A 26,643-nucleotide genomic window follows, 5' to 3' on the forward strand; every position below is an offset into this window, starting at 1 on the left:
TAAACGACAAACTTGGACTAATTACCTCGTTGGTTTGCAGCAAAAGTGTCACAACAAACATCAAATAGGGCAAATATATTTGATTAAGTTTTAACAAACAAATGGCTTCTACCGCAATAATTATGTGAAATTAAATTAATTATATGCCAGATCCAGAAGATTTGCCTTTACCTCTGCAGAGCTCTTTGGTTCCTCCTATCAGTCTGCAGTTTCTCATCTTGACGTCATCAAACCAAAGTTCAGATCTACCAGAACTGACTGACAGCTGCTGGCCTCAGGTTTGCAACCAGCTTCTGACCGAGAAACCAGTAACCTTCTCCCAGTGTCTGAATCTCACTGAGGAAGAAACATCATCAGGTTTTCATATTCGCATAGAAAATAAGTAAATAGGGTTTACAGGGTGAACAGAAAATGGATGGATATTTGTTAAAGCTGTCACTTCTAAAAGAAGTTCAAATTCAAAGTCTAAAGTCCTTTAGGACTTTATTCAAATGTCCTAATAGACACAAATAATTTCTATTTGTTTCTATTTCAAACAAATAGAAAATAAATGTTAGTTTAAGTTCTGTTTGATTTCTGTTTCAAACATAACTTAAACATGACACTTGATCCTAAGTGTCATTATGTTGAACTATTGACCACAATAACACTTGATCAACAATGACTGTTAATCAGTGTTGATGTCATGCTTGACAGACATTTCAAAATAAATCAAATACTGTGAAATCCTTGCAAGGACATGGCATTTTTATTCAAATATACAACCTTGGGGCTTTTCTGCAGCACGGTGGCAACCCTTTTACAAATATTTTCCAATCAACACTTCCTAAAAACCTGCCAAATAAAGTGAAAAAAGAGCCCACATTTTAATGTCCTATTCATTTCATTTTGTTGTTCTTTGCCCTTATGAAAAACTCTAGCCCGCCCTGATAAACTTCAGGGGCCTAAAATGGCCCCCTGACACATTTGTTCTAGAACCGTCGCTGAAGAGAATACAGAGGACGTCATCAGCATACCGAAGAATAGCATCTTCTTCAAAACATAAAAAATAAGCGTTATTAGGGGAAAAAAATTATTTGCTTCGCAACCAACTATTGTTCTGAAAATAATATTACGGCGAAATCTATCTTCTTAGCGTTCTCGTTTTCGTAATCACAAAACCGCTCCGTCGACGTCATCGCGTATGAAAGTGCGTAGCAACGTCCGCTGAGCCGTTTTCCCTCCTCGTTGACGGAGCTAGCCGCTACTAGGTGTTTAGAGACCCAAAGTTCTGACGGAGAGCTCCCCTCACTCCACATCACAGTCTCTGCCGGAGGAGGTTCGGCCGGCAGACCGAACTGTCGCGGCGCGTTCGGCACAGGTAACTATTAGCCAAACATTAGTTGTATTCCTACATTTTACTCGCTCCCGTGTTGCTAACGCAGTTAGCATTGAGCTGGTTAGCTAACGTATCGTAGCGCGTTTAGTTTTAAAGTGTGTCGCACCTTTAAAGCCAAGAAGCAGCAGTAGCGTTATATGTAAGGGCGCCATTAGTCTCTTTTTGTGGCGATAAGAGATTACTGAAATAGTCATTTCTGAGCTGAAGTGAGAGGTGGCGGGCATACCAAACGTGTTGATGAGCTACAGCTACATTAGCTGATCCGGTCTCACCCAGCTGCAACTAGTTGACTACTAGTCAAAACATATCAGCAACTGAGGTTAGTTTCTGCTCCAAAGAGCGAACAAAAGCTGACAATTCAGTCCGTAGAGTCGCATCTGGAGCTGGAGGAAGTTATCGGCCGACATTATTGATCCTCCATCCCCGAAGGAGCTGCAGATTTTTCTGATGCAAGTCCATCATATTTATTTCTTACATCAGAGGTTCTTTTATCATTTTAAATACTTTTTCTGGACTTTTTGGTGAACTTTGCCTTGTTGGTTTCACTTCAGCTCAAAACATCTTGATAATGATGCTGACTGGTCTCTGCAAAGCACAGAAATCCGAGTCGGGTTCCTGGTTGTTCCGGGACAGTGGAGGCCCATCCAGAACATTCATCACAAACACTTGTTTTCCAGCCAAGAAGTGTTCCTGAGCTTCAGAGCCCGAGTCAGAAATTATTATATAATGCTGCGCATTATTGGAGGAATATTTTTATGTGTTTGAGTCTCCAGTCGGTTGTAAAGTGGCCTGTCATGATGATAAACTGTAATTATTGTGATAAACTTTAAAATAGTTGTTTCTGGGAACATTTCAAGTGATATGTTGATAATGATGAAGGTTGTCCTGTCAAATACCAACAAACTTTAATTCCGCTACGATAGGAGTGGAACTGGAAGATATTTTCAATATTAAAAATAAAACAGAACAACCAATATTGATAAATGATAACGCAAAACCAAACCATAAATAAAACAAAGTATTATCTTTCTAAACAAAATGTTCCCTTGAAGTGGGTCTTGTATAAAATTGACTTGTTTTGAATGTTATATTTTATGTTTTAACCTCATCACAAACATTCCTGGATTGTTTGTTTGATTTTTTTTTTGCGAATGTTTGAGAAATTCTTTATTCTCATATAAATATATATTTATTTATACGACTGCTCTTCTGTTGATGCGAGGAGCGGCCATATTGGACCATCAGGTCAGCCTAACCAGTTGTAACGGGATAATCCGGCTCCTGGAGATGTTTTTATTCTAAAACAATTTGTAACGTTTGATTTGAGTATGAATGTTGCGTTTTGATGTTTGTCTCTGCAGAAGATCTATGAGGTCCTGCTAGAAGGTCAGGATGTTCAACAATTCGTTTGGGACTCCGTTTGGCGGTGGGACGGGGGGCTTCGGCACCTCTTCTGCCTTTGGCCAGCAAAGTAAGTTTGCTTTCTCTGATTAGCTCAAACCAACAGCGGCCCACATTAGATCGTCCTGATTGGATCACGGACATGGAGTGTCTGAACCTCATTATTGACTGGTTTCCTCCAGATCATGTTATTATTGATAATATCAGCTCCTCTCTTCCTTTCCTGCTGGTTATTAATAAGTAAGCAGCTGTTTTCTGCTGAGTTCATTAACAGCAGCTACAACTCTCCCTCTACCAGAAGGTGGCGCTAAATCCTGCTTAACATGCTGCAGCTCTGGGTTTCCACAGGAACCATGTAGCTTTCTGCTGTTTCTTAGGTGACACAATAACATCAAGGTGTTTTTAAGTCCAGACCTGAACGCTGATGTTCCGATTTATCGGGATGCTTCAGGTTTTATCTGGATGTGTCAAGTTTTATCGGGACGTGTCAGGTTTTATCGGGATGTTCTCCTCTGCCCTCTTCCTCTCTAAACAGACACGGGTTTCGGTGCAGCAGGAGGTTTTGGGACGTCGGCGTTTGGGGCGACCACAAACACCGGAGGATTGTTTGGCTCCACGCAGAACAAACCTGGTTGGTTCCTCCGTCTTTCTCTTTGCTTCTGAGTTCGGCCAGAACCTGAAGTAGAACCTGAGTGTGTTTGACCGTTCAGGAGATATTAGTGTTTTAAAGAGAAAATTGGATGTCTGAATGTTTCTGGAAAATCTTATACTTCAGAGATTTTTGAAGCTCACCGTTCATTTAATTCATAGAAACACAAAATACGGAAACTGAAAGCAGTTATCAAAATTACAGCAGCAAAGATTTTGTAGTTTAGAAACTGCTGAAATAAATTAAGTTTATAATTCATTTCTAATTGTGAATCTTGACATTTTTAAAAATCAGCTTCATCTTAACTGGTTTCCCAAAAATCTGAAATTAAATTCAATAATGTAATTTGAGTCCATTTTATCAACTTAGAGCTTGATGATTATTCGGGTCACTCTCTTGATTAAACAATTAATCAAATACAAAAACTCCACAGTCTGCAGATTTTTATTTAGCCACTGAAGCCTTTTTGTACAATATCAAAAATGAACTATAATGCAAAATAAAAACTTGAGGATTCCTGATCTGGTTGTGAATCCTCAGATCAGCTTGAGTTTGTGTCTCGGCTCTGACAGACACAAACTGGGTCGAGTTGGTTTAACCTGGCTGTGGTTTTGGTCCCGCTCCCTCAGGTGGTCTGTTTGGGTCCAGCACTTTCAGCCAGCCGGCAACTTCCTCCACCAGCACCGGGTTCGGGTTCGGTGGCGCCACCGGGACTTCCACCAGCCTGTTTGGAAACACTGGGACCGGAACCAGCGGCGGTCTCTTCTCCCAGCAGAGCAATGCGTTCGGCGCCAACAAGCCCACTTCCTTCAGCAGTGAGTGTCCTTCGGCGTGGCGGCGGGTGGGTTTTAACGGGTTCTGATGGAGACTCTTCTCTCAGGCTTTGGGACCAGCACCAGCAGCGGCGGCCTGTTTGGTTCCACCAACACCACCACCAACCCGTTCGGCGCTTCCAGCTCGCTGTTCGGAGGCTCTGGCTTTGCAGCCAATCAGCAGCCAGGAACCACAGTGAAATTCAATGTGAGTGTTCAGGAGGTGGAGTTGATAGCAGGGCGGGGCCAGCAGGAAGCGCCTCATCGTGACCCTGCTCCAGTTTCTGATTACTTTCATGTTTTAGATCAGGGCAGAAGGTAAAATGGCCGCTTGGCGCCATGGTAACAGTTTTGCCCTCTGTCTGAAATCTGTGCAGCCTCCAACAGGAAGTGACACGATGGTGAAAGCCGGCGTGACCACAAGCATCAACACCAAACACCAGTGCATCACCGCCATGAAGGAGTACGAGAACAAGTCTCTGGAGGTTTGTGTGTAACAGTTGATGCTCTCGAAAAATGGCTGCAGTTTGTTATGAAATCAGTTTACCGTAATTTCCGGACTATAAGCCACGGCTTTTGTCACACGCTTTCAACCCTGCGGTTTATGCAATGGTGCGGTTAATTTATGCATTTTTTTTCTAACGGCCGCCATGGTCGCTGGAGCAGAAAAGGTCAGAGTGAAACAGGTGGAATATATGTGTCGAGGAAGACGCAAGTTTAATGTAACTTCGTGTTTTATGCATAAATAAAATTAGCATGAACAGACCCTCATCATGGAAAATACAAGAAGTTCATATGACATAGCTTACAAGTTAAAAGCAATTGAGCTGGCTGATAAAGAACAATGAAGGAGAGACTGAAAGAGAGTGTGGCGAAGAATATCTGACACTATTTCAATCCGACACTGAGGAGAAAGACTTCCATGATTTCAGTGCACAGGAGGAAGATGAAGACGACTCTGTCTACTGTGTTGCTGCGCTGTCACAGGCACTGTTTGGAAAGAAAAGTATATTATTAAAACTTTGAAAACTCTTTCTGTGTACCGTCTTTCGTGTTGGCACATGCGGCTTATAGACAGGTGCGGCTTATGAATGTACAAAATGTTTTTTCTTTTAAAAATGTACTGGGTGAGGCTTATAATCAGGTGTGTTCTATAGTCCGGAAATTACAGTAATTTTAAGTCAGAGTTTTGGTTCTGCATCGATGTGATTCTGGAGAGAAAGCACAGCAGGAAGTGGACTGATGATGATCAGAGAAACTGATTTGTTGCATTCAGACCAGGACAGTTTCTGAGTTGGATCTGCTGATTCTGGATCAGCGCCGCTCTGGATAACTGATCTTGTTCTGCTGGCGGTTCTGATGAATCCTGTTGCATCGCTGTCGTGATAATTTCCCGAGTTTTCTCCTGGTCTCCATCGTGTGCAGGAGCTGAGGCTGGAGGACTACCAGGCGGGCAGGAAGGGCCCCACCAACCCCATGGCGCCCGGCGCCGGCAGCCTGTTTAGCGGGGCCACCCCCACCTCCAGCGCCTCTACCGGACTCTTCGGTGCCACCGCCTCCAACTCCAACTTCAACTTCGGGGCCAATAAATCAACTTTTGGACCCGGTGAGTCCTCGACGGGTTTCTGGTTCTGTTTAGAAAATGGTTCAGTCCAACGACACCACCTGCCTCTGTCTCCTCACAGCCACCGGATCCTTCGGAACCAGTACCAACAGCCTGTTTGGCCAGCAGAACCAGCAGCAGGCCAACAGCCTCTTCAAGCCGTTCGGCGCCACCACCACCACCCAGAGCTTTAACTTTGGCAACACCAACACCATGGGCCAGCCCAACACCAGCACCATGGTGAGAGCTCAGCTTCCAGCACGCCTTCACTGCCTTACTCTGTTCAACCTTTGACCTGTGGCCGTCTCCCCAGGGTTTGTTTGGCAGCACGGTGGCCTCTCAGCCGGGCGGATTGTTCGGACCCACCCAGACCAGCACCGCCACCGGCTTTGGGACCAGTTCTGGGATGTTTGGCCAGCCAAGCGCTGGCTTTGGAACCGTTGGCACACAGGTACGGGACACGACCCAAAAACGCTTTCAATTCAAGAGGATGAATGAGCTGATTCTGATGTTGGTGACCAAATTAAACACCAAATATTGTCTAAAAAGACAATAAAATATTAAAGCATTTTTTACACTTCCGTTAAATCCTAATTTATTCATTGGCCAGTGGATTTTAAAACTGTAATGCTGGTCACATTTCAAAACAAAATAAGTCTAACTTGAAGTGGACAATGATGAGTCAGCATATTGGTATGCTTCTCTGAATATTATAAATCTACTCAGGGATTGAGTTTTCTCATATTTTCCTTAATTCTTCAATTTCCTGAGGGAGTCTTCCCAAGGGATCAATAAAGTACTAGTCTAAGTCTTTGATTAGTAATTCTTTGCTGGTTGTGATTGGTTGTTGTTTATCGAAGCCGGACTGTTTGCAACAAATAATGTGGATGAAAACATCTAATTACTGCTGTTGTTGTTCATTTACATGAACTTAATCAAGCTGCAGGACAAACGCAGAGCCAAGCGCTGCCAGAATACAAATAGGGAGTAAGATTTAATTTATTTGGTAGGAACAACCTACATGAATTATTTCTGAATTTGTCAATTAGACACGTAATTTTTTTCATCTGTTGTTCCTGGAAAATGTTAAATTAATCCTGATTTGAAAACAAACAGAACGATTTAACCACAAACTTACTCAATAAATACGGTCAAAAAACAGTGAAACTACAAAGCAATGATCATAAACTGTAGTACAGACGAACCGCGGACACCATGTTGTGTTTCGTTGACATAGATCTATGTACTCAGATCCGTCTCTTTCCTGCCGTTTCTGTCCTCTTCCAGCCCAGTCTGTTCGGGAACAAAACCACCGGGTTCGGAACCACCACTACCAGTGCTTCGTCATTTGGCACCAACACCGGACTCTTTGGGAACAAGCCCGCTCTGACTCTGGGGACCGGAACCAACACCTCCACTTTCGGTGAGCGTCCCGGGTTCTGCCGACCCGCTCCGGTTCCTTCCTCCTCCTAATTCCCTGTCTCTGCCTCCAGGTTTTGGAGCGAACCCGGCTGGAGGAGGACTCTTTAGTAACAAACTGGCCACTGGTGGACTGGGAACCGGACTAGGAACCAACTTTCCGACGGGTACCAACCAGGAGCAGAACTGCTGTGGACCATTTGCTGATTGAATATTGCGATGTTCTGATTGGGTCAGTGCAGCTGATCTGTGCTGTTTGTCCCGCAGTCGGAACCGGGACCACTCTGTTTGGAAACACCCAGAACAAGCTGGGCACGGCGTCGGGAACCCTGGGAGGCTTCGGCACCAGCGGCTTCAGCAGCGGCAGCAGCCTGGGCTTCGGGGCCACGCAGCAGCCCGTCGGTGAGCCGCCGGTTCCCGATCCGACCCGTTTTCCCAGCCGTCCACACGTTCTATAGATCCGTTTTTCTGTTTCAGCGCTGACAGACCCGAACGCTAACGCCGCCCAGCAGGCCATACTGCAGCAGCAGCTCAACGTGCTTACCTACTCTCCGTACGGCGACTCTCCGCTCTTCAGGAACCCGCTGAGCGACCCCAAGAAGAAGGAGGAGGCGAGTGGCGGCAGCGGCGTCATGGTCGCCAAGACCACCACTTCACGCTTATATTTGGTCTGATTTCTGGTTGCAGCGTCTGAAGCCGACCAATCCAACGGCCCAGAAGGCGTTGACTACACCCACCCACTACAAGCTGACCCCGCGACCTGCCACCAAGGTCCGGCCCAAAGCGCTCACGTCGTCCGGCGCCTCCAAGTCGCAGCTCTTTGACGGTCTGGACGACGACGAGCCGTCGCTCACCAACGGAGCCTTCGTGCCCAGGTGGCTTCTGGTCGCAATGGTAACTGGGAGCACAGCCGGTCGGACCCGCTCGTCTCACGCGGTTCTGTTGTGTCTGCGCAGGAAGAGCATCAAGAAGCTGGTTCTGAAGAACCTGAGCAGCAGCCAGTACAGCAGCAGCAGCCTGAACAAAGACAGCGACGACCTGGCCTCACCGTCAGAGTACCCTCAGAACGGACACAGGTACCGGCCCGACCCACAGCTTCCGTTCAAACAGCTGAAGAGCTTCAGTCTCAACATGAGATGATGAAGTCTAAATTCTAAATGTTTTAGCTCAGCTGAACATCTTAAACTCAACATTTCACCACCTTCCAGCCATTTTATCTGGATTAATTTCAGACACTTTGTGTGTTTTTTTTTTTTCCTTCAACTTGAGCCTGTGATCAGAACCGCCATTGAACCACAGCGGGTCGCGGCTGCATCACGGCTGAAAATGAATCGGTTCTGTTAACGTTCTGCTCTTCCTGCAGCCAAGCGGAGGACGACGAGCTCAGGGAGGTTCCAGGTGTGAGCGGCCGAGCCGACGACGACCCCGAGGTCACCCAGTTCTACGTGAACCCCATCGCCAAGCCCATCCCGCAGGGCCGCGCCCAGCCCAGCCTGCAGGACACCATCAGCGATCTGAACATGCACAAGCAGCCCAGGAACGGCCTGGAGGTCAGCAGGTCACGCCGTTCTGCTTGTTCACTGTTACCAGGCCGAGCTCCACACGTTAGATCAGATCTGATGGACACAAAGATCATCTCCTGATTAACGTGAGAAGCTCTGAGAGGATCGTCTGGTTTATTTTCACCATCTCCAGATGTTTAGATTAGAGATGATCCGATCCACTGTTTCACTTCTCATACATGAGCTTTAGTATCGGCTGATACAAAAGAACAGCCGAGTGACTTAAAACTGTCCTTTTTTTAACATAAAAGTCACAAATTCCAGATTTATTTGATAACTGCAGCAGAATGATGTCGCTCAGAGCAGGAAGCACACAGTTAGAGTGAATAGATCTGCCTTTATCGTTCCTGCAGCTGAGCAGCGAAGACGTCTCTGCGTCCTTCGGTGAGGACTCTCTGCAGGAGGACAGAGAAGAGGAGGACCAGCAGGAGTCCAAACCGTCTCCTCACCCTGCAGGTCAGAGCTCGTCCCTGTGACTGCGTTTCCCATCAGCCCCTCTGCTGGGTGGGCGGGGCTAAGCATGTGCCGTGCTTCCAGGTATCGTTCTGAACCGGGTGGGTTACTACACCATCCCCCCTCTGGACGACTTGGCCGAGATGTTGGACGAGAACGGAGAATGCGTCGTGGAGAACTTCACCGTGGGCAGGAAAGGTAGCGCCCTAATAATCCCAGCTGAAATATTCCTGAATGAATCCCATTGGTCGACTGACTCTCAGCTGGATGCTGATTGGTCCTTGAAGGCTACGGCTCCGTCTTCTTCCCCGGAGAGGTCAACCTGACAGGCCTGAACCTGGATGAGATCGTCCACTTCAGGCGCAAAGAGGTCATCGTTTACCCGGACGACAAGAACAAGCCGCCGGAGGGGGAGGGGCTTAACCGGTGAGGCGGAGCCTAAATTTGACTATTTATGAAGCTTTTCCAAATAAATCCAGAAACAAATGTAGGAAAAAGATATCCTGCTCTTCCACTAACACTTGAACTCCAACAGACTGAAGGTTTCTGTTGATTCCTCATGATTTACTTTTCAGTACTGGAGGTGGGACTGCATTAAATATTTGTTAATTTCTATCATTAATTAATCACATTACTGACAAAATAACCCCTTTTACAGCTAAATTATTGACTAAACCATCAGAACTCAAAGAAACAATCTAATTGTTTATTTTTACAAGGTTTCCATGTGGCTATAAAAGGTAATAAATTAGCTCAGACTAAGGCCAGTAACAGGTGACGAATAGAATTAAAGCTGCAAGCAGCTCAGCGCCGCTCCGACCTACTGGCGAACGCAGGGCTTCCAGCACAGCCGCCCGCTCGCCACCGCAGATGCTCTGGCGTTGTATCCGTACCGGTGCCCAATGCAACCTTTCTGTCTGATGAGGTGCTATTTCTCTGAGAACTCAGGTTCTCCGTCGGTCTCTTTGTAGATAGAAATGTTTTTCTATCCGTTAATCTTTACAGAAGCTCATTCATGGAGCTTCTGTAAACGATCTGATTAAATAATCGGATCGTTTAAAGCCGAAATGATAAATGGACTTGATGTAACTAATCAGTCTGACAGTGACAGTCAGTCTGGTCTGGCCCGGTCCAGTCTGTATGGTGGTGTTTCCCGTCCTGACCCTGCTTCCTGTCTGCAGGCGGGCTGAAGTGACCCTGGACGGCGTCTGGCCCAACGATAAGACGACCTGCGCTCAGATCCGCAGCCCAGAGAGACTCACCGACATGAACTACGAGGGCCGGCTGGAGAAGGCCTCCAGGAAGCAGGGCGCGCGCTTCCTGGAATACCGACCCGAGACCGGCTCCTGGGTGTTCGAGGTAGGTCTGGTCACATCCAACCCAACAGAACATGCAGGTCATCAGGGAATCTGACTCCGCCCCCTTTCTCCTCCAGGTCAGCCATTTCTCCAAATACGGCCTCCAGGACTCAGACGAAGACGACGAGGTCCCGCCCAAAACCGACCCCAAGAAGCTGAAGACGATGATGTCACTTCCTGCTTCCAGGCTGCAGCAGCTGCTTCCTCCATCCCAGCAGCAGGTGGCGCCGCTGGCCCAGGTAGAGCAGCCTGTGCCCCCCCGCCACACTCCTCCTGTTCCTCACTCACACATTGATCAGATTTTCTCACTTAATCTGGTAATAAAATCATTTAAACTGGAAGAATCAAATTCACATTCATTATTATTATTACTAGTATTGTTTGTTTTGATCAGAGCTTTTCTCCACCAGTTGCCTTCAGAACCATTAAGATGTAATAATTTAGATTTTCTTGTATTTTTGTATCTGACATATTAATAAAAATGTGTTCAGGTTTATTCCAATCAGCTGATTGACCTGCCTCATGCTCTCTCTCTGTCTCCAGTCCACCGCCGTGGATTTAGCGAGCGGCGTGGCGGAGCTGGACAGCGACATGGCCGACATCACGCAGGGCATCCCAACAGAGAGCATGCTGGGAGGAGAGGAGGAGGACGGCGAGCTGCCGCTGGTCAACATGGAGACGCTGACGAACCATGAGCCGGTGGCGTGCAGCCACATCCCGTCCACTCTGGGCATCAACCCGCACACGCTGCAGGTAGAACCACCGAGCCGCTCCAGAGGAGAACCACAGCGACCCGGAAAATAAAAACCGTCTCATTAACGAAGCTAGCACTGCAGTTTCTGTCACGCGGATTATCACTGATTTACTGAGGCTACATGAGAAATATTTACAAGAAATTTTTCAATATTTTTTTTCTGATCAAAATGTACATATAGAAATAAAAAGATGAGAAAAATAACAGGCAGACAGACTTTATTCATCCTTTCATGGATTATTTCTGGACATGAAGTCAGGCTGCAGCAGTGGAGTAGGAGAAATGCTGCCACCTGCAGGTGGGAGTTGGCATCACTTGAATCCAATGATTCTGACTGTTTATCATTTAAATTTGTAATAAACTCCAGAGTTTCTCATCAAAATTTGGAAAGACCAGCCGGAGGCCGCCGGACACGTGAAGGGACGGGATGGTACTTCAACTATAAACCTAAGTGTAGCCTGTTGGGGGGGCTTAGTAAAGCCTGGAGGCCCGCCAGGCTGATGATGAAACCCAGTTATCAATGTGAAAATGTACTGGGATCTCCTGACTTAAAGTTTTGCAAAAACCTGTAAGGGCTAACTAGATAGAATGGCTCCACATTCCTGTGAAAGGAGCTAAGTGTGCTGTTTACAGGAACTGTTCTCCTTGAAAATTCGTTTTTATATCTGTTTCTATTTTCTGACTTGTTTAGAGACGTAGAGTGGGTTGAAGAACCACAATCTTGTTTCCTTTCAAATGTTTCGATGTGGTTCAGAAGAAATGGTTGGTTCAGATTAAGAGGAGCTGAGGCGACGCTGACAGTTTTCCGTCTGAGTAATCAGATTTTCCGTCTGAGTAATCAGATTACTTCCTGTTTCCAGATCATGAAGGCGTCTCTGTTCACTGAGGATGAGGAGGACGGCGACATGTTCCAGCCTCAAAGAGCGACCAAGGTGTCTGCCGACGTCTCGTCCCCTCGGCTCATCCTGCCGAGCTCTGAAGGCCGTCCATCTGGTAGGAAACTCTTCCTCGCGCTGATGAAGACCTTCCTGCTTGTTTTTGACCTTCCTCTCTCTGCAGTCGGGGGTCTTCTTCAGACCCGCTTCACCTCCGGCATCTTCCCTCAGCGTATGGACTCTCCTCTGTCCCGCGGCTCCCCGGCTGCAGCCGACCCGCTTCGGCCTCCACAGTGGAAGAGTCCTGTCCCCGCCCCGTTCCTGCTGCCGGCCCGGGCCCCGGAGCCCGCCATCAGGACGGTAGGGGTGCGGCGACTGGGCGGCCCCGTCCCTCTGAAGGAGTCCGTCACTCAGGGGAAGGTCAGTTCCGGATGACCGACTGAGCCGCGACGCTTCAGCAGGAAGCAGTAACGGCCTGTTCTTTTGCTGTACTGCAGGGGGCACTGCTGATGGACACCGGCCTGTTCGCCACCCGCTCCTTCAGAGTGGGCTGGGGTCCCGGCTGGACTCTGGCCCACTGCGGCAGCCGACTCAGCGCGCAGTCCGCCGACCAGACGGAGCTCCAGGAGCGGCGCACCAAGACAGACTTCAGCTTCCTGCACAAACCGGCCCGGACCAAACCGTAAGGAAAAACTCCTGAACGGGCCCAGTGGGTTAGGCGGCTTACAGAAAGCCCAGAGTTCTAAAATCCACTTTATGACCTGGAACGACATAGAACCTGAGGTCAGAACCTGAGGTTCCCCCAACAGGCCAGAACAAACTTCATTCTTTAAACCATCAACTGCCGTTTAGGGTCCTGATTGAGGAAAGGTTCAGCTTAGTGGGGACATTTCAAAGGATTCTTTCTAAGGTCAAAGGTTAACCTGAGCTGTGTGTCTCCAGTCTCGCTGAAAGCCCCTTCAAGGTGGTGGTGGAGCAGCTGGTGGGACTGGAAGCTCCTCAGGGGATGAAGATGAGTGAGGAAGAGGAGGAGGAGGAGCGGCATGCTGTGCTGCAGCGCCCCCTGGAGATCAGCCTGAAGCACAGCACCGTCAGCGTCCCACAGGGCGCATCCTGTCCGCTGGTGGAGCCGCGGCCCGGCGTGGCGGCGCTGCACGACTACGCCGAGTGGATCAGGGAGCTGAGCGCAGAGCGCGGAGATGCTGACCGTGAGTTCTGGTTCGGTGAGGGACGGTCCGTCTCCGCGCTTTGTCCCTGACCTGTCCTGTCCGTCCCGCAGCCGTCCTGGGCCACTGGGCCGAAGTCTGGACGCTGTGCGAGGCCCTGTGGGGCCAGCTGGACCCAGACGGCGGCCCCCTCGACGACTACCAGCAGCAGCTGCAGCGCCACTGCGCCTTTTCCGACTGGCTGGCCCGCGGCGCCGCCCGCAGGGTGGAGGAGGAGGTGGCGCTGGCGGGGAAGGGCCGCCACGCGGAGGCAGTGTTCAGCTACCTGACGGGGCGCCGCGTCAGCGAGGCCTGCCAACTTGCCCAGAGGGAAGGTGAGTGGACCGGCAGAACCTGATAGTGAAATTAAACTGGAGTTGTAAACAGTGATGGGTTAATGTGTGTGTGTCACCGTGGTGATGTGTGTGTTTAGGCGACCACCGCCTGGCCCTGCTGCTGTCACAGGCCTCTGGGTCGCGGTTCTGCCGCCAGCTCTTAGACCTGCAGCTGGCCGACTGGAGCCGGACGCAGACTGACCTCCATCTTAGCGAAGAGCGGCTGCGGATCTTTGCCCTGCTGGCTGGGAAACCGGTGGGTTTCGTCGGGTCGGAGCCGTCCTCCCCACCGCTCGGTTCTGGTTCTGAACGGTTCTGTCTCTGCAGGTGTGGCAGTCGTCCGGGTCAGCGGTGAACGTCTGCTCGGAGTTGGACTGGAAGCGCTGCCTGGCCGTCCACCTGTGGTACCTGCTGCCGCCCACCGCCTCCGTGGCTGACGCCCTGGCCGCCTACGAAGCTGCTTTCCAGGTGAGTCCCAGTCAGACCTGCCTCTCTGCCGGGTCAGAACTGCCCTAATTGTTCTGCTGCCCCCTGCAGGGCTCCACAGAGGCCGGCAGATACGCCTGCACACCGCTGCCACCATACCTGGAGGGGGCGCCACCTCTAGAAGAAGACGAGGAGGAGGAGCCTGAACGGCCGATGCTCGACCTTTGCTTCCACCTGCTGAAGCTCTACAGCGACAGGTAAACCTGAGGCACCAGAACCGGTTCCAACTGACCTCACTGAACCAAACAGTCAGTAGAACCTGGTTCCACCTTTTCCATCTAAACAGTTTAAAGTCGATCATTTAAAACCCCGTCTGTGTTCCTCAGATCACCTAATCTGTTTGACCTGGAGTTCGTACCACAGACTCTTTTTTTGTGAACTTTATGGAGAGTTCTCCAAAAAAACTTTCCCAAAATGATTTGCTATAAATATTATTTGCAATTAATAGTATTTTTTTTTAACGCTATAAGAGTGAATTGCTACTAAAAAGCAAAGTCCTGGGTGCTCTGTTTGCAGAAGCATTGAGTCAGAAAACCAAACCCACAGGACAGATTTTCTGCAGCCCATTGGTTGATTTGGGTGATTGATGCATTTAACAGCCAATAGAATCAGGGGAATTACAAAATCTTATAGCAACATTATTCACCAATCACAGTTGGAAAGCTCCAGCTGTGCTAACAAAGGAAGTCGTTAGAGTATATTGGCGATTATCCATTGAGTTGAAAATAGTGAGAAATTGCATCAGTGTGACACCAAAACAGATTATAGTACCTGAGAGGAAACATTTACTCTGACATGGATTATGACCCTGACACAACAAAGGCAGGACTGAATTTATGTTTTTAGCTTCGTGAAATTAGCTTTTATTCCTTTTTGATCTTGTTGAGCTGCTGGTTCAGTGAGTTTTGCATGTAGCCTGGTGATTCTCGTGTTGTTGAAATGGCAGATATTCGGTTTTACTGTGGTAGTTTGTGTGCATTGGGCCATGTTGCACCGTCATTGCTGCGTGTTTTACCGGGTCGGCCTCTTTAGCCTTGTTGACATCAAATTAAATGTTGTTTATCAAGCTGCTTAGTGTTGAAGCTGGGAGTTGTTGAGGTAGAAAATATTGTTTTTATCATTTAGATTAGCTTTTTCCCAATATCCAGATGTGCAATATGCCTATATTGGTAAATGTATAGCATGTGTTTTTAATTGAAGTGCTGAGGCGGCAAATCTGGGTCCTTATGTTACCAGGAAGTAGCTGTCCAAAACGCCCGGGTGGACTTAGCCCCGCCTTCAAATACAAAGCTCCTCCCCCACTGAGCCCCTTCAGATTACCCAGCAAAAATGAGCAAACAGCTGCTGAGCTCATTATAGGAGCTCCTGCTCAGAGTAACGCTGGTAAAAACGTTAAAGGATTAATAGAGGAGTCATGACTTTTGCCTCCAGAAAGGGCCGGCATTCTTAAAGGGACAGCGACACAATTTCAAATATTTAAATTATTTACTTAAATAATAAATAAGGAAATTTAAATAAAGTCACATTTGATATTATTATGAAAACTTAAGGTATCCTAGTTTCTGATTATGCTATAAAAATAAAATTTGTGCCTGGAAACCTCATTGGATTGTTCTCTTAATGGTCCGGTTCTGTTGACCCGTTTCCCCGTGCAGATTGTACGGCCTGCAGCCGCTGCTGGACCCGCTCACCGTCACCTGGCAGCGCCTGGACTACCGGCTCAGCTGGCACCTGTGGGGCGTGCTGCAGGCGCTGCGCTACACCCACCTGGCCGCGCCGCGCCAGGGCCTCGTCCACTCCGCCTACGCCGCCCAGCTGGAGAGCGCCGGCCTCTGGCACCTGGCCGTCTTCATCTTGCTGCACGTCCCCGACCACAGGTCAGAACCGGGTCCAGACCCGCTCGTACCATCCCGATCTGAAAACTGGGCTGGTATTTCTGCCAAAATGCTCCGCTGAAACCTTTAGTGTCCAAAGGGAAGTGGAATAAAATCAGATGCGGAGTTCCTCAGGGTCCAGATGTGATCAACAAACACGCTGCATGTCTAAAGCGTTACCGGTTTCCTGGATGGACTTTCTTCTTCTCTGCAGGGAGCGGGAGCGCGCAGTCAGGGAGCTGCTGGCGCTGCACTGCCCCCTGCTGGAGACGGAAGAGTCGGCCCGCAGGGAGCGCTTCCTGACCGACAGGCTGCTGGTTCCGGAGAGCTGGATCCACGAGGCCAAGGCGGTCCGGGCCCAGCGGGACGGGGACCGGCACCGCCAGGCCCTGCACCTGTACCGGGCCGGACACTGGAACCAGTGCCACCGGCTGCTGATCCAACACCTGGCCTCAGGTACGCCCCGCACGCCGGACCCGACCGGCTCACCACGCGTCGCGTGACTCGACCCGTTTCTCCCGCAGACTGCATCGTCAACGACAACCACGACTACCTGCTGGAGTTCCTGGAGGGCCTGGCGGTACCAGAACACAGCGCCAGCATCCAGGACTGGGACACGTCCGGCAGAGTCTACCTGGACTACATCCGGGTCATCAAGTCCCTGCAGGACATCCAGCAGGTCGGTTTGGTTCTGGACCGGTTCTGTAAACAGAATCGACTTCATGTGGATCAGTTTGTAAACTTTATAAAGTTCATTTAAAGACAAACTAAAAGCTGCAAAAAATACTGAAAACATCCAGGATGTTAAACTCTGAGTGACGACAGCTGCTGATAACGACTTGATTGATTCATTGATTGATCAATCAGTTGGTCTCTGTCATATTTAACTTTATGCTCAATTCAAAATGTTTTGTTCAGTTTCTGTGTGGCTTTAATTATTAAACTGATTTAGTTCTGTTAACCTGGTATTAAATCAGTTGACGTTGTTTCAATAATTGTTGCTGATTTTTACTAATTCAACTTTAACCTATAATAACCTGTGGTGCGTTGCCGGGGTAACCGTTAAGGATTGTTTGGGTCTAATATGGTTCTGCTGTCCCAGACGGACGGCGCCGGCTACCAGCTGGAGCGGCTCTACTCTGACGTGACGTCGCTCTGCAGCCGCATCGAGCTGCTGCCCTGCCGGACCGCCAGGGACCACCTCGCCCAATCAGGTGAGGGCCGGGAGCCGGCCAATCACGGCTCACCTGGCTCTGATGTTTCCAGGTCGTTCCTGCTGACCTTAGCTGCGCCTCTTCCCCCCCCCCTGCAGAGATGGCGAAGCGCGTGGCGAACATCCTGCGGGTCGTGCTGAGCCTGCAGCAGGGCGACGGCGCCGCCGACCCGCTCAGCATCCCGCTGGCCCAGCTGGCGCCGCACATCAGCCGGCTGCCCATGCCGGAGGACTACGCTCTGGAGGAGCTGCGCGGCCTGACCCAGTCCTACCTGCGGCAGCTCGTCGTCAGCCAGTGACCCGGACAGGAAGCGCTCCGAGTCCCAGGCCGGGCCCGACCCCATCAGAACTCCGGTTCTGATCTTCTGAGCTCATCGGGAAGTTCAGAAAACTCCAAACTGAGGCGGAAAAACCTGGAGATGAGTTGATTAAATTTCCTTCTGTCACAGGAAGTTTCTTCCTGCAGGATTTCAAAATAAAATCAGAACGTTGACGCATCAGAAGAGACCCAAATGGACCAGAACCAGCAGGAGTTTAAAGTCAGGTTTAAACCCTGAATGAATGAGTGGTTCTGTCAGATCCGGATGTGTGAATGAAACGGATCAATTATGAAACGGCGCCGTCTGACCCGATCAGAGGCTCTTTAAACTCAGAGGTTCTATTTTTTTAGGTTTCCCTGTTGAAGCTCCAAACGTTTCCCCTCATGGTTCTGATCCGATACTCTGGCGGTTCTGATCCGATACGCCGCTGTCAGAACCGACCAGAAAACACCAGAACTCTGTTAAATAACCGAGATTCTTTATTGAACATTTGTTGCCATTTAACAACCATGTCTGTGGTTGCCATGGTTACGCGGATGGACTGCTGTGTGTGTGTGTGTGTGTGTGTGTGTGTCTTGGTGTGTGTGTGTGTGTGTGTGTTTTCTGCTGCTTCGTTGATCATATTTTTAATAAAGTTGAAGTAGAAATAAATAAAATGCCTGATGAGTTTATTTCCTTTAAAGAATCGATTCAAACATTTGGTTGTAAATTTTTAATATAAAATAATTTTGGTGATAAAATGAACTGCAAACAAACACATGGATGGATATTTAATCTATTTAACATTTGCTGGTTGTCAATAATTTTATTGAACTAAAATACAGAATCATCAAAATTACATAAAATATTTACAATTTTTCAAACATCTGGGACAGAAGTTTGATTTTTTTTTACTGCAGTTTTCTCATTGATGAGTAAAACGTCGAACATGACGAAACGGTGACATGTGGAAAGCATCTTTAAAGGAAAGAAGAAGAAACCATGATAAGGTCAGAGGTCATTAACAGATGGAGACTAATCCCTGCAGCAGAACCGTCTGGTACCTGCAGAGATTCTTTTGGTTTCTAGTCTCCTTTCTTCTTGGGCGTCTCGGAGCCAGCGGCCTAAACAAAGCAGAATTTATGAATAAAGACGTTTTTCATGGGACAACAATCTGCAACACTTTCAGATAAAATCTTCAAACGCTTCATGGCGAAGTGTCAAACAGGATGTTCTCAGACACGGAGCCACAGCAAGACGTAGAAGTGGACTTCCTTTGGTCTCCATCATGTGGAGCCAGCGCTGGTCAACCCAGACTGCCAGAACAACATTAACCCGGTCACTACATGAGCGACGCGGTTCTGACCACCGCAGCGCTCCGGCTCACTGAGGTCAGGTCATCGGGGAACAGCAGGAGGCGCCGTTATCAAGCTCAATATTTAAAAGCGTGACCAACATGGACCGAACGGCTTCCTGCTCTTCCTCTCCTGCCTCTGATAAAACGACAGGCAGAGTCCTTCACTTATTGCCTCGGTAGAAAATTGACTGGAGACAATCAGAGTCAATGAGAGAAATCCCAGACTGTCTGAGAAGGCAAATGAGAATCAGGTGGAACAGATCAGGAAGGCGAAGACCAGGATATTTAAATTTTCACTGTCATGTAAAATCATTGTAGCAGGAATTGTTTTTGTTTTCTATAAGTTTCACCTGAAACCCAAAAACCCCTGATTGGACCGGGTCAGACTGGATCGGGTCAGACATGGATCTTTCTCTGTCTTCCTTATGGGCTCGATTGAACTCGATTGAATCCGATGGATCTATAACTGGGAGAACCGGAGCTGTGTGAAGTCGGTGGACTGTACCTCAGGCTGGGGGCTCGGCTGCCTCTTCCTCTTCAAAGTTCTGCCAGAACTCTGCATGTTTTCTCCACCTGCAGCTCCACCTGCACCTGCAGCTCCACCTGCAGCTCCACCTGATCTCCGCTCTGAAATATCAAAAAAAGGTTTCTTCATTCTTGTTTCATGTGTTTCCCTGATCAAACAGGTCAGTGGTTAGAAATCTGTTGAGCTTGTTAGGCTGAATGTCAGTAATGAAAATGCAACATTTGCATTTGGTTGCAAATGTTTGTTCCCTCCATTGACGTTTTTCTCATTTATTGGGTTTAAGTTTATATTTTGACAGCAGGAGTTGTAACTATGTGAGCAGGAAGTGTGAAAACCTGTTTCTGATCGTTGTCCTTCTCCATCCTGCTGTCTGATGAGGGGAACCAGGAGAACCGGGCCCACAGCGGGTTTATCAGCCATCAGTATCTGCTGCCATGCTTTGCTAACTGATAGCTTTTATTTACTGAGGTAAAATCCCTTGTTTGTCTGAACTCACCGTTTCCCGTCTGCTGTTCCCTCAGAGCTTTGAATTTCTTCAGCATGGGCTCCAACAGGCCCCGGATCTTCCGGTCCCTCTTGCAGATACGGGCCACGATGTTGTTGATTTCATCGATGGACTTCTCCAGCCCGTAGTCCTGGATGATGACTTGAGCCATTTTCCCTCTGGCTGTCCTGCTCTTCGTTTGCTCGGGGATTTTGTTTAGATACGTCAGCATCCGCTTGTACTGATAATCCGTCAGTTCCTCCAGGATGGAGCTCAGTTTTTTCCCCCATTGCTTTTCAAGTTTGGTCACCTGAACACAAACACCAGAATGATCAGCGGCAAAAGGAAAAAATGAGACGTTTTCTTAGTTTAGTATCTGGATTGGTGAACTGTGAATGAAATGAAACCCTAACTATAAAACTGACGGCTGCTCCTCTATAGCAGGGGTGACTACAGGAGCAGCTCTGATGACCCCGGCCAGAGGAAGGTTTTTATCTGGAAGGTTTCAGGAAACTGAGAACTGAAGGATGAAGCAGGTTTTCAGCATGAGATTTTTCTACGACTGAACCGACTGAATTCACCAGGATTTAAGGACAGCAGAGAATCATCAGCATAACTTTGATCCCATCTGATAATTATTTGTGTCTTACTAATAAATCCGTCTGTACCAATTTATACTCTGTAGTTCAGATGATTCTGCTGCATCAGTTGGTCGTTTAAATGAAACTTTAACTGGTTGATCAGGCTGATCAGCTCATTGATTTCTACCTGAGCTGTTTGAAAACCAACGATGGCTTCAGATTGATCGATTATTAATTACACTCTTATTTCCATGCCTTTAAAATGTCTCATTTTATCCAGTTTAATGTTAATCATTCAGAAAAACACAGAGGACAGAAACAGATCAGCAAAGTCTCAGAGAGAAAAATGAATCTGAAACCAGTAAAACCACCAGAACCAGTAGAAATGACCAGTGTTTCGACTGGTCCAGCTGTAAAACTCACCTCTTTGCTCATTGTTGATGAAACCAACAACAAAAAGGAAAGTCTGGAAGCTGAAAACAGATTCAGTAGAAGTTTCTCCAGAAGCTTTGGTCAGAAACTCGATGCAGAACCGAGATTTTCTCTCTGGTTAGTTTGATTCAACCTCAGGCTGGAGTTTTATTCCCACAGCAGAATCTCGCCTTCATTAAATATTTTTGTTCTGCTGCGTGAAAACAAAGCAATAAATACCCAGAATGTTTTAACAACAGCAGCAGCTGGGAGTGTTTAACAGAGTTCAGCCTTCAGTGGTTCAGAGGGAAAAGAGTCACCAGGTTTTCAAAATAAAAGACTTTAATTCCTGAAGATGAATCTAAAGAACTGTTCTGTTGGGCTCCAGTGAGACGTGAATCAGCTTCACTGCCTCATTGAAGTTTTTCCTCTCAGAGGAAGAACTTCAGAATTGGGCTGATGTTCCTCCTGGTCCCAGTCAGAGTCAGAATCAGAACCAGAACCAGAACCAGGCAAGGAGAAGCTGCATTCAGCACAAATCAGGAACAAACTTCTAGAAAACTGAACCACAGCAGAAACACAGAGTTCCTTTAACCCTGAACTGGACACCCACCAGTTTGTTACTGGTTGGTGAATGTCTGATGTTCTTATGACATTTTTGATGTAAATCATCTGAACTGAAGTCAACTTGATGCCAAATTTCTGTTTCTCTAGACCTTCAGTGACAGAGGTCATCCAGAGTTCACCGAAACATCAACATTAACACCAAACATCTTCAGATTACAATAAACTGAGGCTGTGGTAAACCACTGATTATTAGGATCAGGATCAACTCATCACAGGCGACTAAACAATATAAACTCTTTGGGTTTATGTTCAGCAGATGGACGAAGTCGTGATTAAATGAGGTGCTGCGTTCAGGTTTCATGTTCAGCCTGTCAAACGCCTGCAGGCGAACAGAGACGTTTTACTCATGAATCATCGTTCGCTCTGTAACAAACCAAAAGACAAACCTCAGAGTTATGATCTCGCCACACCGGTTTGTCAAACCTGAGGAATCTGGACATTCCTCGCAGGGAGCCGTGAGAAAAGCTGCTGACAGGCTTTAAATCCTTTCTTTGTCTCGTTTAAAGACTCAGTATTTGGTGTTTGTATTATCAATGCTCCAGTTGATTACCTGGTCACATTTCCTGTCAACTTTAAGCATCTTCTAACATATGGTTGGTGGCCTGAACGCACGAATTTTTATAAAATATGAGACTTATGATGACAGGTCAAAGGTCATTAGATGGTAGGTCAATTGTGTAAGAGGATTTATTAGAAACGTGAACAAAACCGAGGCAGACAGATCTCTGAAGAGGAACAGGCGAGTCTAATGAACTGAACACATTACAGCTGTGAGATGATCTGATTAAACTGAAACGACTGAAAACCAACAGAATCAAAATATACAAACCAAAGGAACCAAAACAGGAAAAACTCAATAAAATCAAAGCCCAAAGAAACAGAAAGTATCAGGATGTCTGCAGCTCTTCAAAGCCATTAACATTCAGAAACTCTGAAATGTTCATTTCACACTGACCTTGGTGATTCTGCTGGAGTTGGTGGAGTTTAAAGAAACTGTGTCTTTAAAGCGGTTTGTCTTTAGGTTGTTGACCAGGACCACATCTCCACTTGATATCCCACTCAGGTGTTTGGTATCTTCACCCCATAGGTCCACTGTGATGGATGTGAAGTGCACAATTCAGAGACTGAGATCCAGACAAAAGTTAGGGAGCAAAAACAATCTTTAATACATCTGCAGACGGAGAGCAAGAAATATACTGCATTAGGCACAAATTAGGATCCGCTCTGAGGAACCCAGAGTTGCATAGTTACTTTATTCATCTCTCTTTACTACCGAGGCGGAGACTCGATCTTCGAAGACCAAACAAAAGAAACAAAGGAAAACATACGAAACCTTGTATGCTTATTCACTGTAATGTCTATGGGAGGTGAAAACTAAACACTCTGTCTCCATGCAGGGAAGGCCACGGGAAAAACAGCAAGTTCCCAAAACTGTCTGGGGAAGTTCAGCAACCCTGGAAACTTACTTCAGTAGACACATCTTGGTTCATTAGTTTGTACACCATTTCCAGCTGCACAGAAAAACACCTTGACAATGATTCCAAAAACATTACATTTATATGACACATAAAGGAACATCATTTAATACGAATAAAACCTCTTCACAATTTCACCCTTTTTTTTTTTTTTTTTTTTTTAGGGAGCAAAAAACAATCAAGTGAACGAAATCCATAAATGATAAAATGTCTTGAATGGTAAAATGAAGCAACTGATAAAATGATAAAATGAATTTAATATAAAATGAGTTTAAATTGTAATAATAATGGAGTAATGCAACAAAACAGGTTGAGAAACACAAAACATCAGGTCACCTTCGCCATCAAGTAATGGTTGCAAATATGAACATCATAGGAGTGTTTCAGCAAGTATTTTGACCTCTTGTGACATTAAGCAAAGCAAAAACCTGGAAGCAAAAATTTCACATTAAAGATAAAAATCAAAAGAAAGTGTCAATTTACTTGTACTTGGGATAATGAGAAAATCTTGGTCGCTAGAGAAAACAAATTCAACCTCAACATCAGGCGAGTTAGGAGGCCCATGGAACTGGGCCACAGTTGTAGTCAACAAAGCATTTGAGACAGAATCAGAAACGGACGACTGCACAGGATTATTATCCAACCGGGCATAAGTATGCACAGTTTTTTGCAAGAGGGTGTTGAGAATATAAGTCTAGTTAGCATAACTATAGAGATAGTTAACCTTTAGACGTATGAAATATTAGATATAGCATGAACATTTAGAGTAGATTCCAAGTTAGGGAAACTTAGATAAAGATCCAAACTAATATAACTGGTGTCTCTCGGAACTTACATAAATTTCTAAGGAGGGTTTTTTTGTTGTACGATGCCAGTTATATAAGAGAAACTGGAAACGGTCCAGACCATTAGTCGCATCTTTAACCTGCATCCTATAAATAGAAACTGGTAACAAGAGTGTTACGAGTGCACACAGACCAGCTGAGTTGGTCAAATAATCTGTAATAATCACCACACCACCAAACATCGCTTCTGGAAATTGGTTTAAAATTTGCTGGCACCCGAATTATATTTGAACAATTTTGTGAATAGAGATTTCCTAATTTAAGAGTTCTGGTCATAATAATGCATGTGAAATTAGCTTCGGCTAGTTTTGAAAACACCGGTTTTCTAAGATCAGTTTTAGTGAGAGGGTAAACACTGTCCCACTGGTTACAATGGGAAGATGGATTAGTTTTAGACATGACATCGAGAAAGAAAGAAGAAAAGAAAGAAGGGCCGGGATTATCCTAAGCACAGGACGTGGTCCCATGCAGACAACACAGTCAGTATTAGATACATTCACAGCACTTTCAGCCAATAATAACCAAATATTTGTAGAAAATGATATACCTGTCGTTACTCTGAACCAGTCATCAGCCGTGAGTTTGTCTAAAACAGTAATACCTGTGGGAGAATATGGTGAGACAACAGTAACATTCCCCCCTCACAAAGAACAAAAAGAAATTGTGGATCCTTTCCTGATGAATGAGTATAGGTAAAACCTCCAACAGTTAGATAATATGGGCAAAGACGAGGGTGGTATGATTGAACCTTTCACTGTGTTTACCGTGATGTGTAGTCTGCGTCGTTTTACCCATCGTAAAAAGTTTCATATGTTGTCTGGCGAAGGGAGTTGTTCCCCATTTCGGCGTCCAGATGTTTCCCTCATCTGTTACGAGTGCAGACCAGGACGTGATCCTAACCTCATTCGTCATGTACCACCTACAATTTTGGTAGTTCTGTCAATTTACCTGATCCAGTATTGGTGTTCAAGGCTGACCATGGAATCATGAGGCCAACTGAAGAATCAGGGGGAACACACACCTGAATGCCCCTTTTGAAGCCTGCTTTTCTCCACACGATTGTATCTCACAGTTGGCAGAGCGTCTGCTCCTGGTGAATACTGCTGGGCCTATTGGAACTGCAGGCGTGTGATCAGCATAGTATGGCATCCTTGATCCATGTTGGTGTTCTGTGACGCTGCCTCGGCCGATCCATGTTCTTAATGCTGCCTCAGCTAGGCGTGGTCCAACCTACTGAGTGAGCTGTGTTGGCAACTCTATTTTTTCAGAGGTGCTTGGTGGAGCCTCGTTCTCTGGGCTCTGGACTGGTCCCGCAGGATGTGACGAACCCGCAGGATGTGAACTTCTTACAGTGGTTGGTGTGAACCCAGGTCGACCCCTCCGCGACCTTAAGAGTGGTGTGTGTCGTCAAAAGCACTTGAAACGGTTCCAGCCAGCTGTGGGAACGCCGGTTCTTCCTCCTGAAATTTTTAGTAAACAAAAAATCTCCAGGCTGGACATTATGTAATGGTTTGCTCGCTGGCCCAAGTCGTCCTCCTTGGGCCTGTCGTCTTTAATTGATCTGTTAGAGAAATTCAGTAGTTAATCATGTTGTCATTACATGTTATTAAAACAATTCCAGGTTTCATCAGCGGTCCCATTCCGGTGTTTGAGAAATCCTGCAAATAAGATTGTGTTTTTATCTTCTTCGCATGCGCATGTTAGTTCAATGTTTATTAAACACAGAACATGTAGACAAACAGTACATGTAAACAAACATTCACTCCAACATGAAACAGACACAAACAAACGTTGAACGCCATCAGAAGTCAGTCAGTCAAATTTGCATTACAGTCAAATATTTACAGTCAGTCCTCATTTTATATACATATTGTCTTAAATTGAAATGATCAAATTTACATGAAGCTTCAAATAGAGAAAATTACTTTTAACAACATATATCAATGTTTAAATTCAACTCTAATGTACAGGATCCCGTTTTAAAATTCAGCTTTGTGTACACATACAGAAGAGATCTCAATATAATTTAGAATTACAGCACATAATTTATCATGTTTCTGCTGAAGCACTTCATTAATTAAAAAAAAACAGTTTTGTTATAACTAATAGTCCCTGGACAACTAAAGGTATTTTAATCTGTCTAAGTTCAAATTTATCACAGCTGTATAGGAATTACCTCTGGTCAATTGAAATGTAACCAAAATATGATATGGTATACCAACGCGTATATAATGCAGCCTATCTGACAGCAGATAGGTGCTCAAAATTAGTGTGACATCGTAGGAAGCGTACAAAATCAGATTAGAATACCACGATGTCTGGAGATGCCATAACAGCCCTTTCTGCACTTGCCACTGCGCGCAAACTTTGTAGCAATGCGGCTGCTACAGGATCTAATTTGGAAAATAGGTGACCAATTTCAATTTATCACCATGTTTTTGGAGCAAAACAAAAAACCCTCTTCTCATCTAACCATCTCTATAAAACATTCAGGAAAGATCGGGAAAAATCCCAGAGTTTGAGGTGTCTGCAGGTGTTTTTTCAGCGCTTTGAATGACGTCAAACCAACTTCAATTCACATTTTACTTCAATCCTATGTAAAATGTGTGAGCTCATTAATAATCCAAATCCCTTGTCATGACATACTTCTCTCAGAGGTTT

The 26,643-nt window shown here is 46.4% G+C and overlaps 1 protein-coding gene across 1 annotated transcript; it reads left to right on the forward strand.

Annotated features, from left to right (window-relative positions):
* The first annotated feature begins 1,188 nt into the window (after positions 1–1,188).
* nup98 (nucleoporin 98 and 96 precursor) lies at positions 1,189–18,347 on the forward strand. Its single transcript, XM_055046700.1, has 35 exons — positions 1,189–1,360; positions 2,740–2,849; positions 3,315–3,410; positions 4,058–4,243; positions 4,309–4,448; positions 4,618–4,725; positions 5,666–5,846; positions 5,926–6,083; positions 6,157–6,294; positions 7,131–7,266; positions 7,337–7,429; positions 7,530–7,664; positions 7,740–7,873; positions 7,950–8,137; positions 8,219–8,338; positions 8,626–8,812; positions 9,178–9,280; positions 9,362–9,475; positions 9,565–9,703; positions 10,459–10,636; positions 10,713–10,874; positions 11,179–11,388; positions 12,250–12,382; positions 12,449–12,684; positions 12,762–12,946; positions 13,207–13,472; positions 13,544–13,804; positions 13,903–14,060; positions 14,132–14,272; positions 14,342–14,487; positions 15,946–16,167; positions 16,379–16,620; positions 16,689–16,843; positions 17,267–17,378; positions 17,477–18,347. The coding sequence occupies exons 2-35, from the start codon at positions 2,771–2,773 to the stop codon at positions 17,674–17,676; spliced, it is 5,442 nt and encodes a 1,813-aa protein (XP_054902675.1). The 5' UTR covers positions 1,189–1,360; positions 2,740–2,770; the 3' UTR covers positions 17,677–18,347.
* Positions 18,348–26,643: the final 8,296 nt, after the last annotated feature.

The sequence above is a fragment of the Poeciliopsis prolifica genome, unplaced genomic scaffold (genome assembly GCF_027474105.1).
Source record: "Poeciliopsis prolifica strain line A6 unplaced genomic scaffold, Auburn_PproV2 SCAFFOLD024, whole genome shotgun sequence".
In the NCBI taxonomy this organism is placed as follows: domain Eukaryota; kingdom Metazoa; phylum Chordata; class Actinopteri; order Cyprinodontiformes; family Poeciliidae; genus Poeciliopsis; species Poeciliopsis prolifica.

Coding starts and splice junctions, on each gene's coding strand:
- nup98 (XM_055046700.1), top strand. CDS start 2,771: ATGTTCAACAATTCGTTTGGGACTCCGTTTGGCGGTGGGACGGGGGGC. Junction 10,637..10,712: donor CCGGCTCCTGGGTGTTCGAG/GTAGGTCTGGTC, acceptor TTTCTCCTCCAG/GTCAGCCATTTCTCCAAATA. Junction 14,488..15,945: donor CTGAAGCTCTACAGCGACAG/GTAAACCTGAGG, acceptor TTCCCCGTGCAG/ATTGTACGGCCTGCAGCCGC.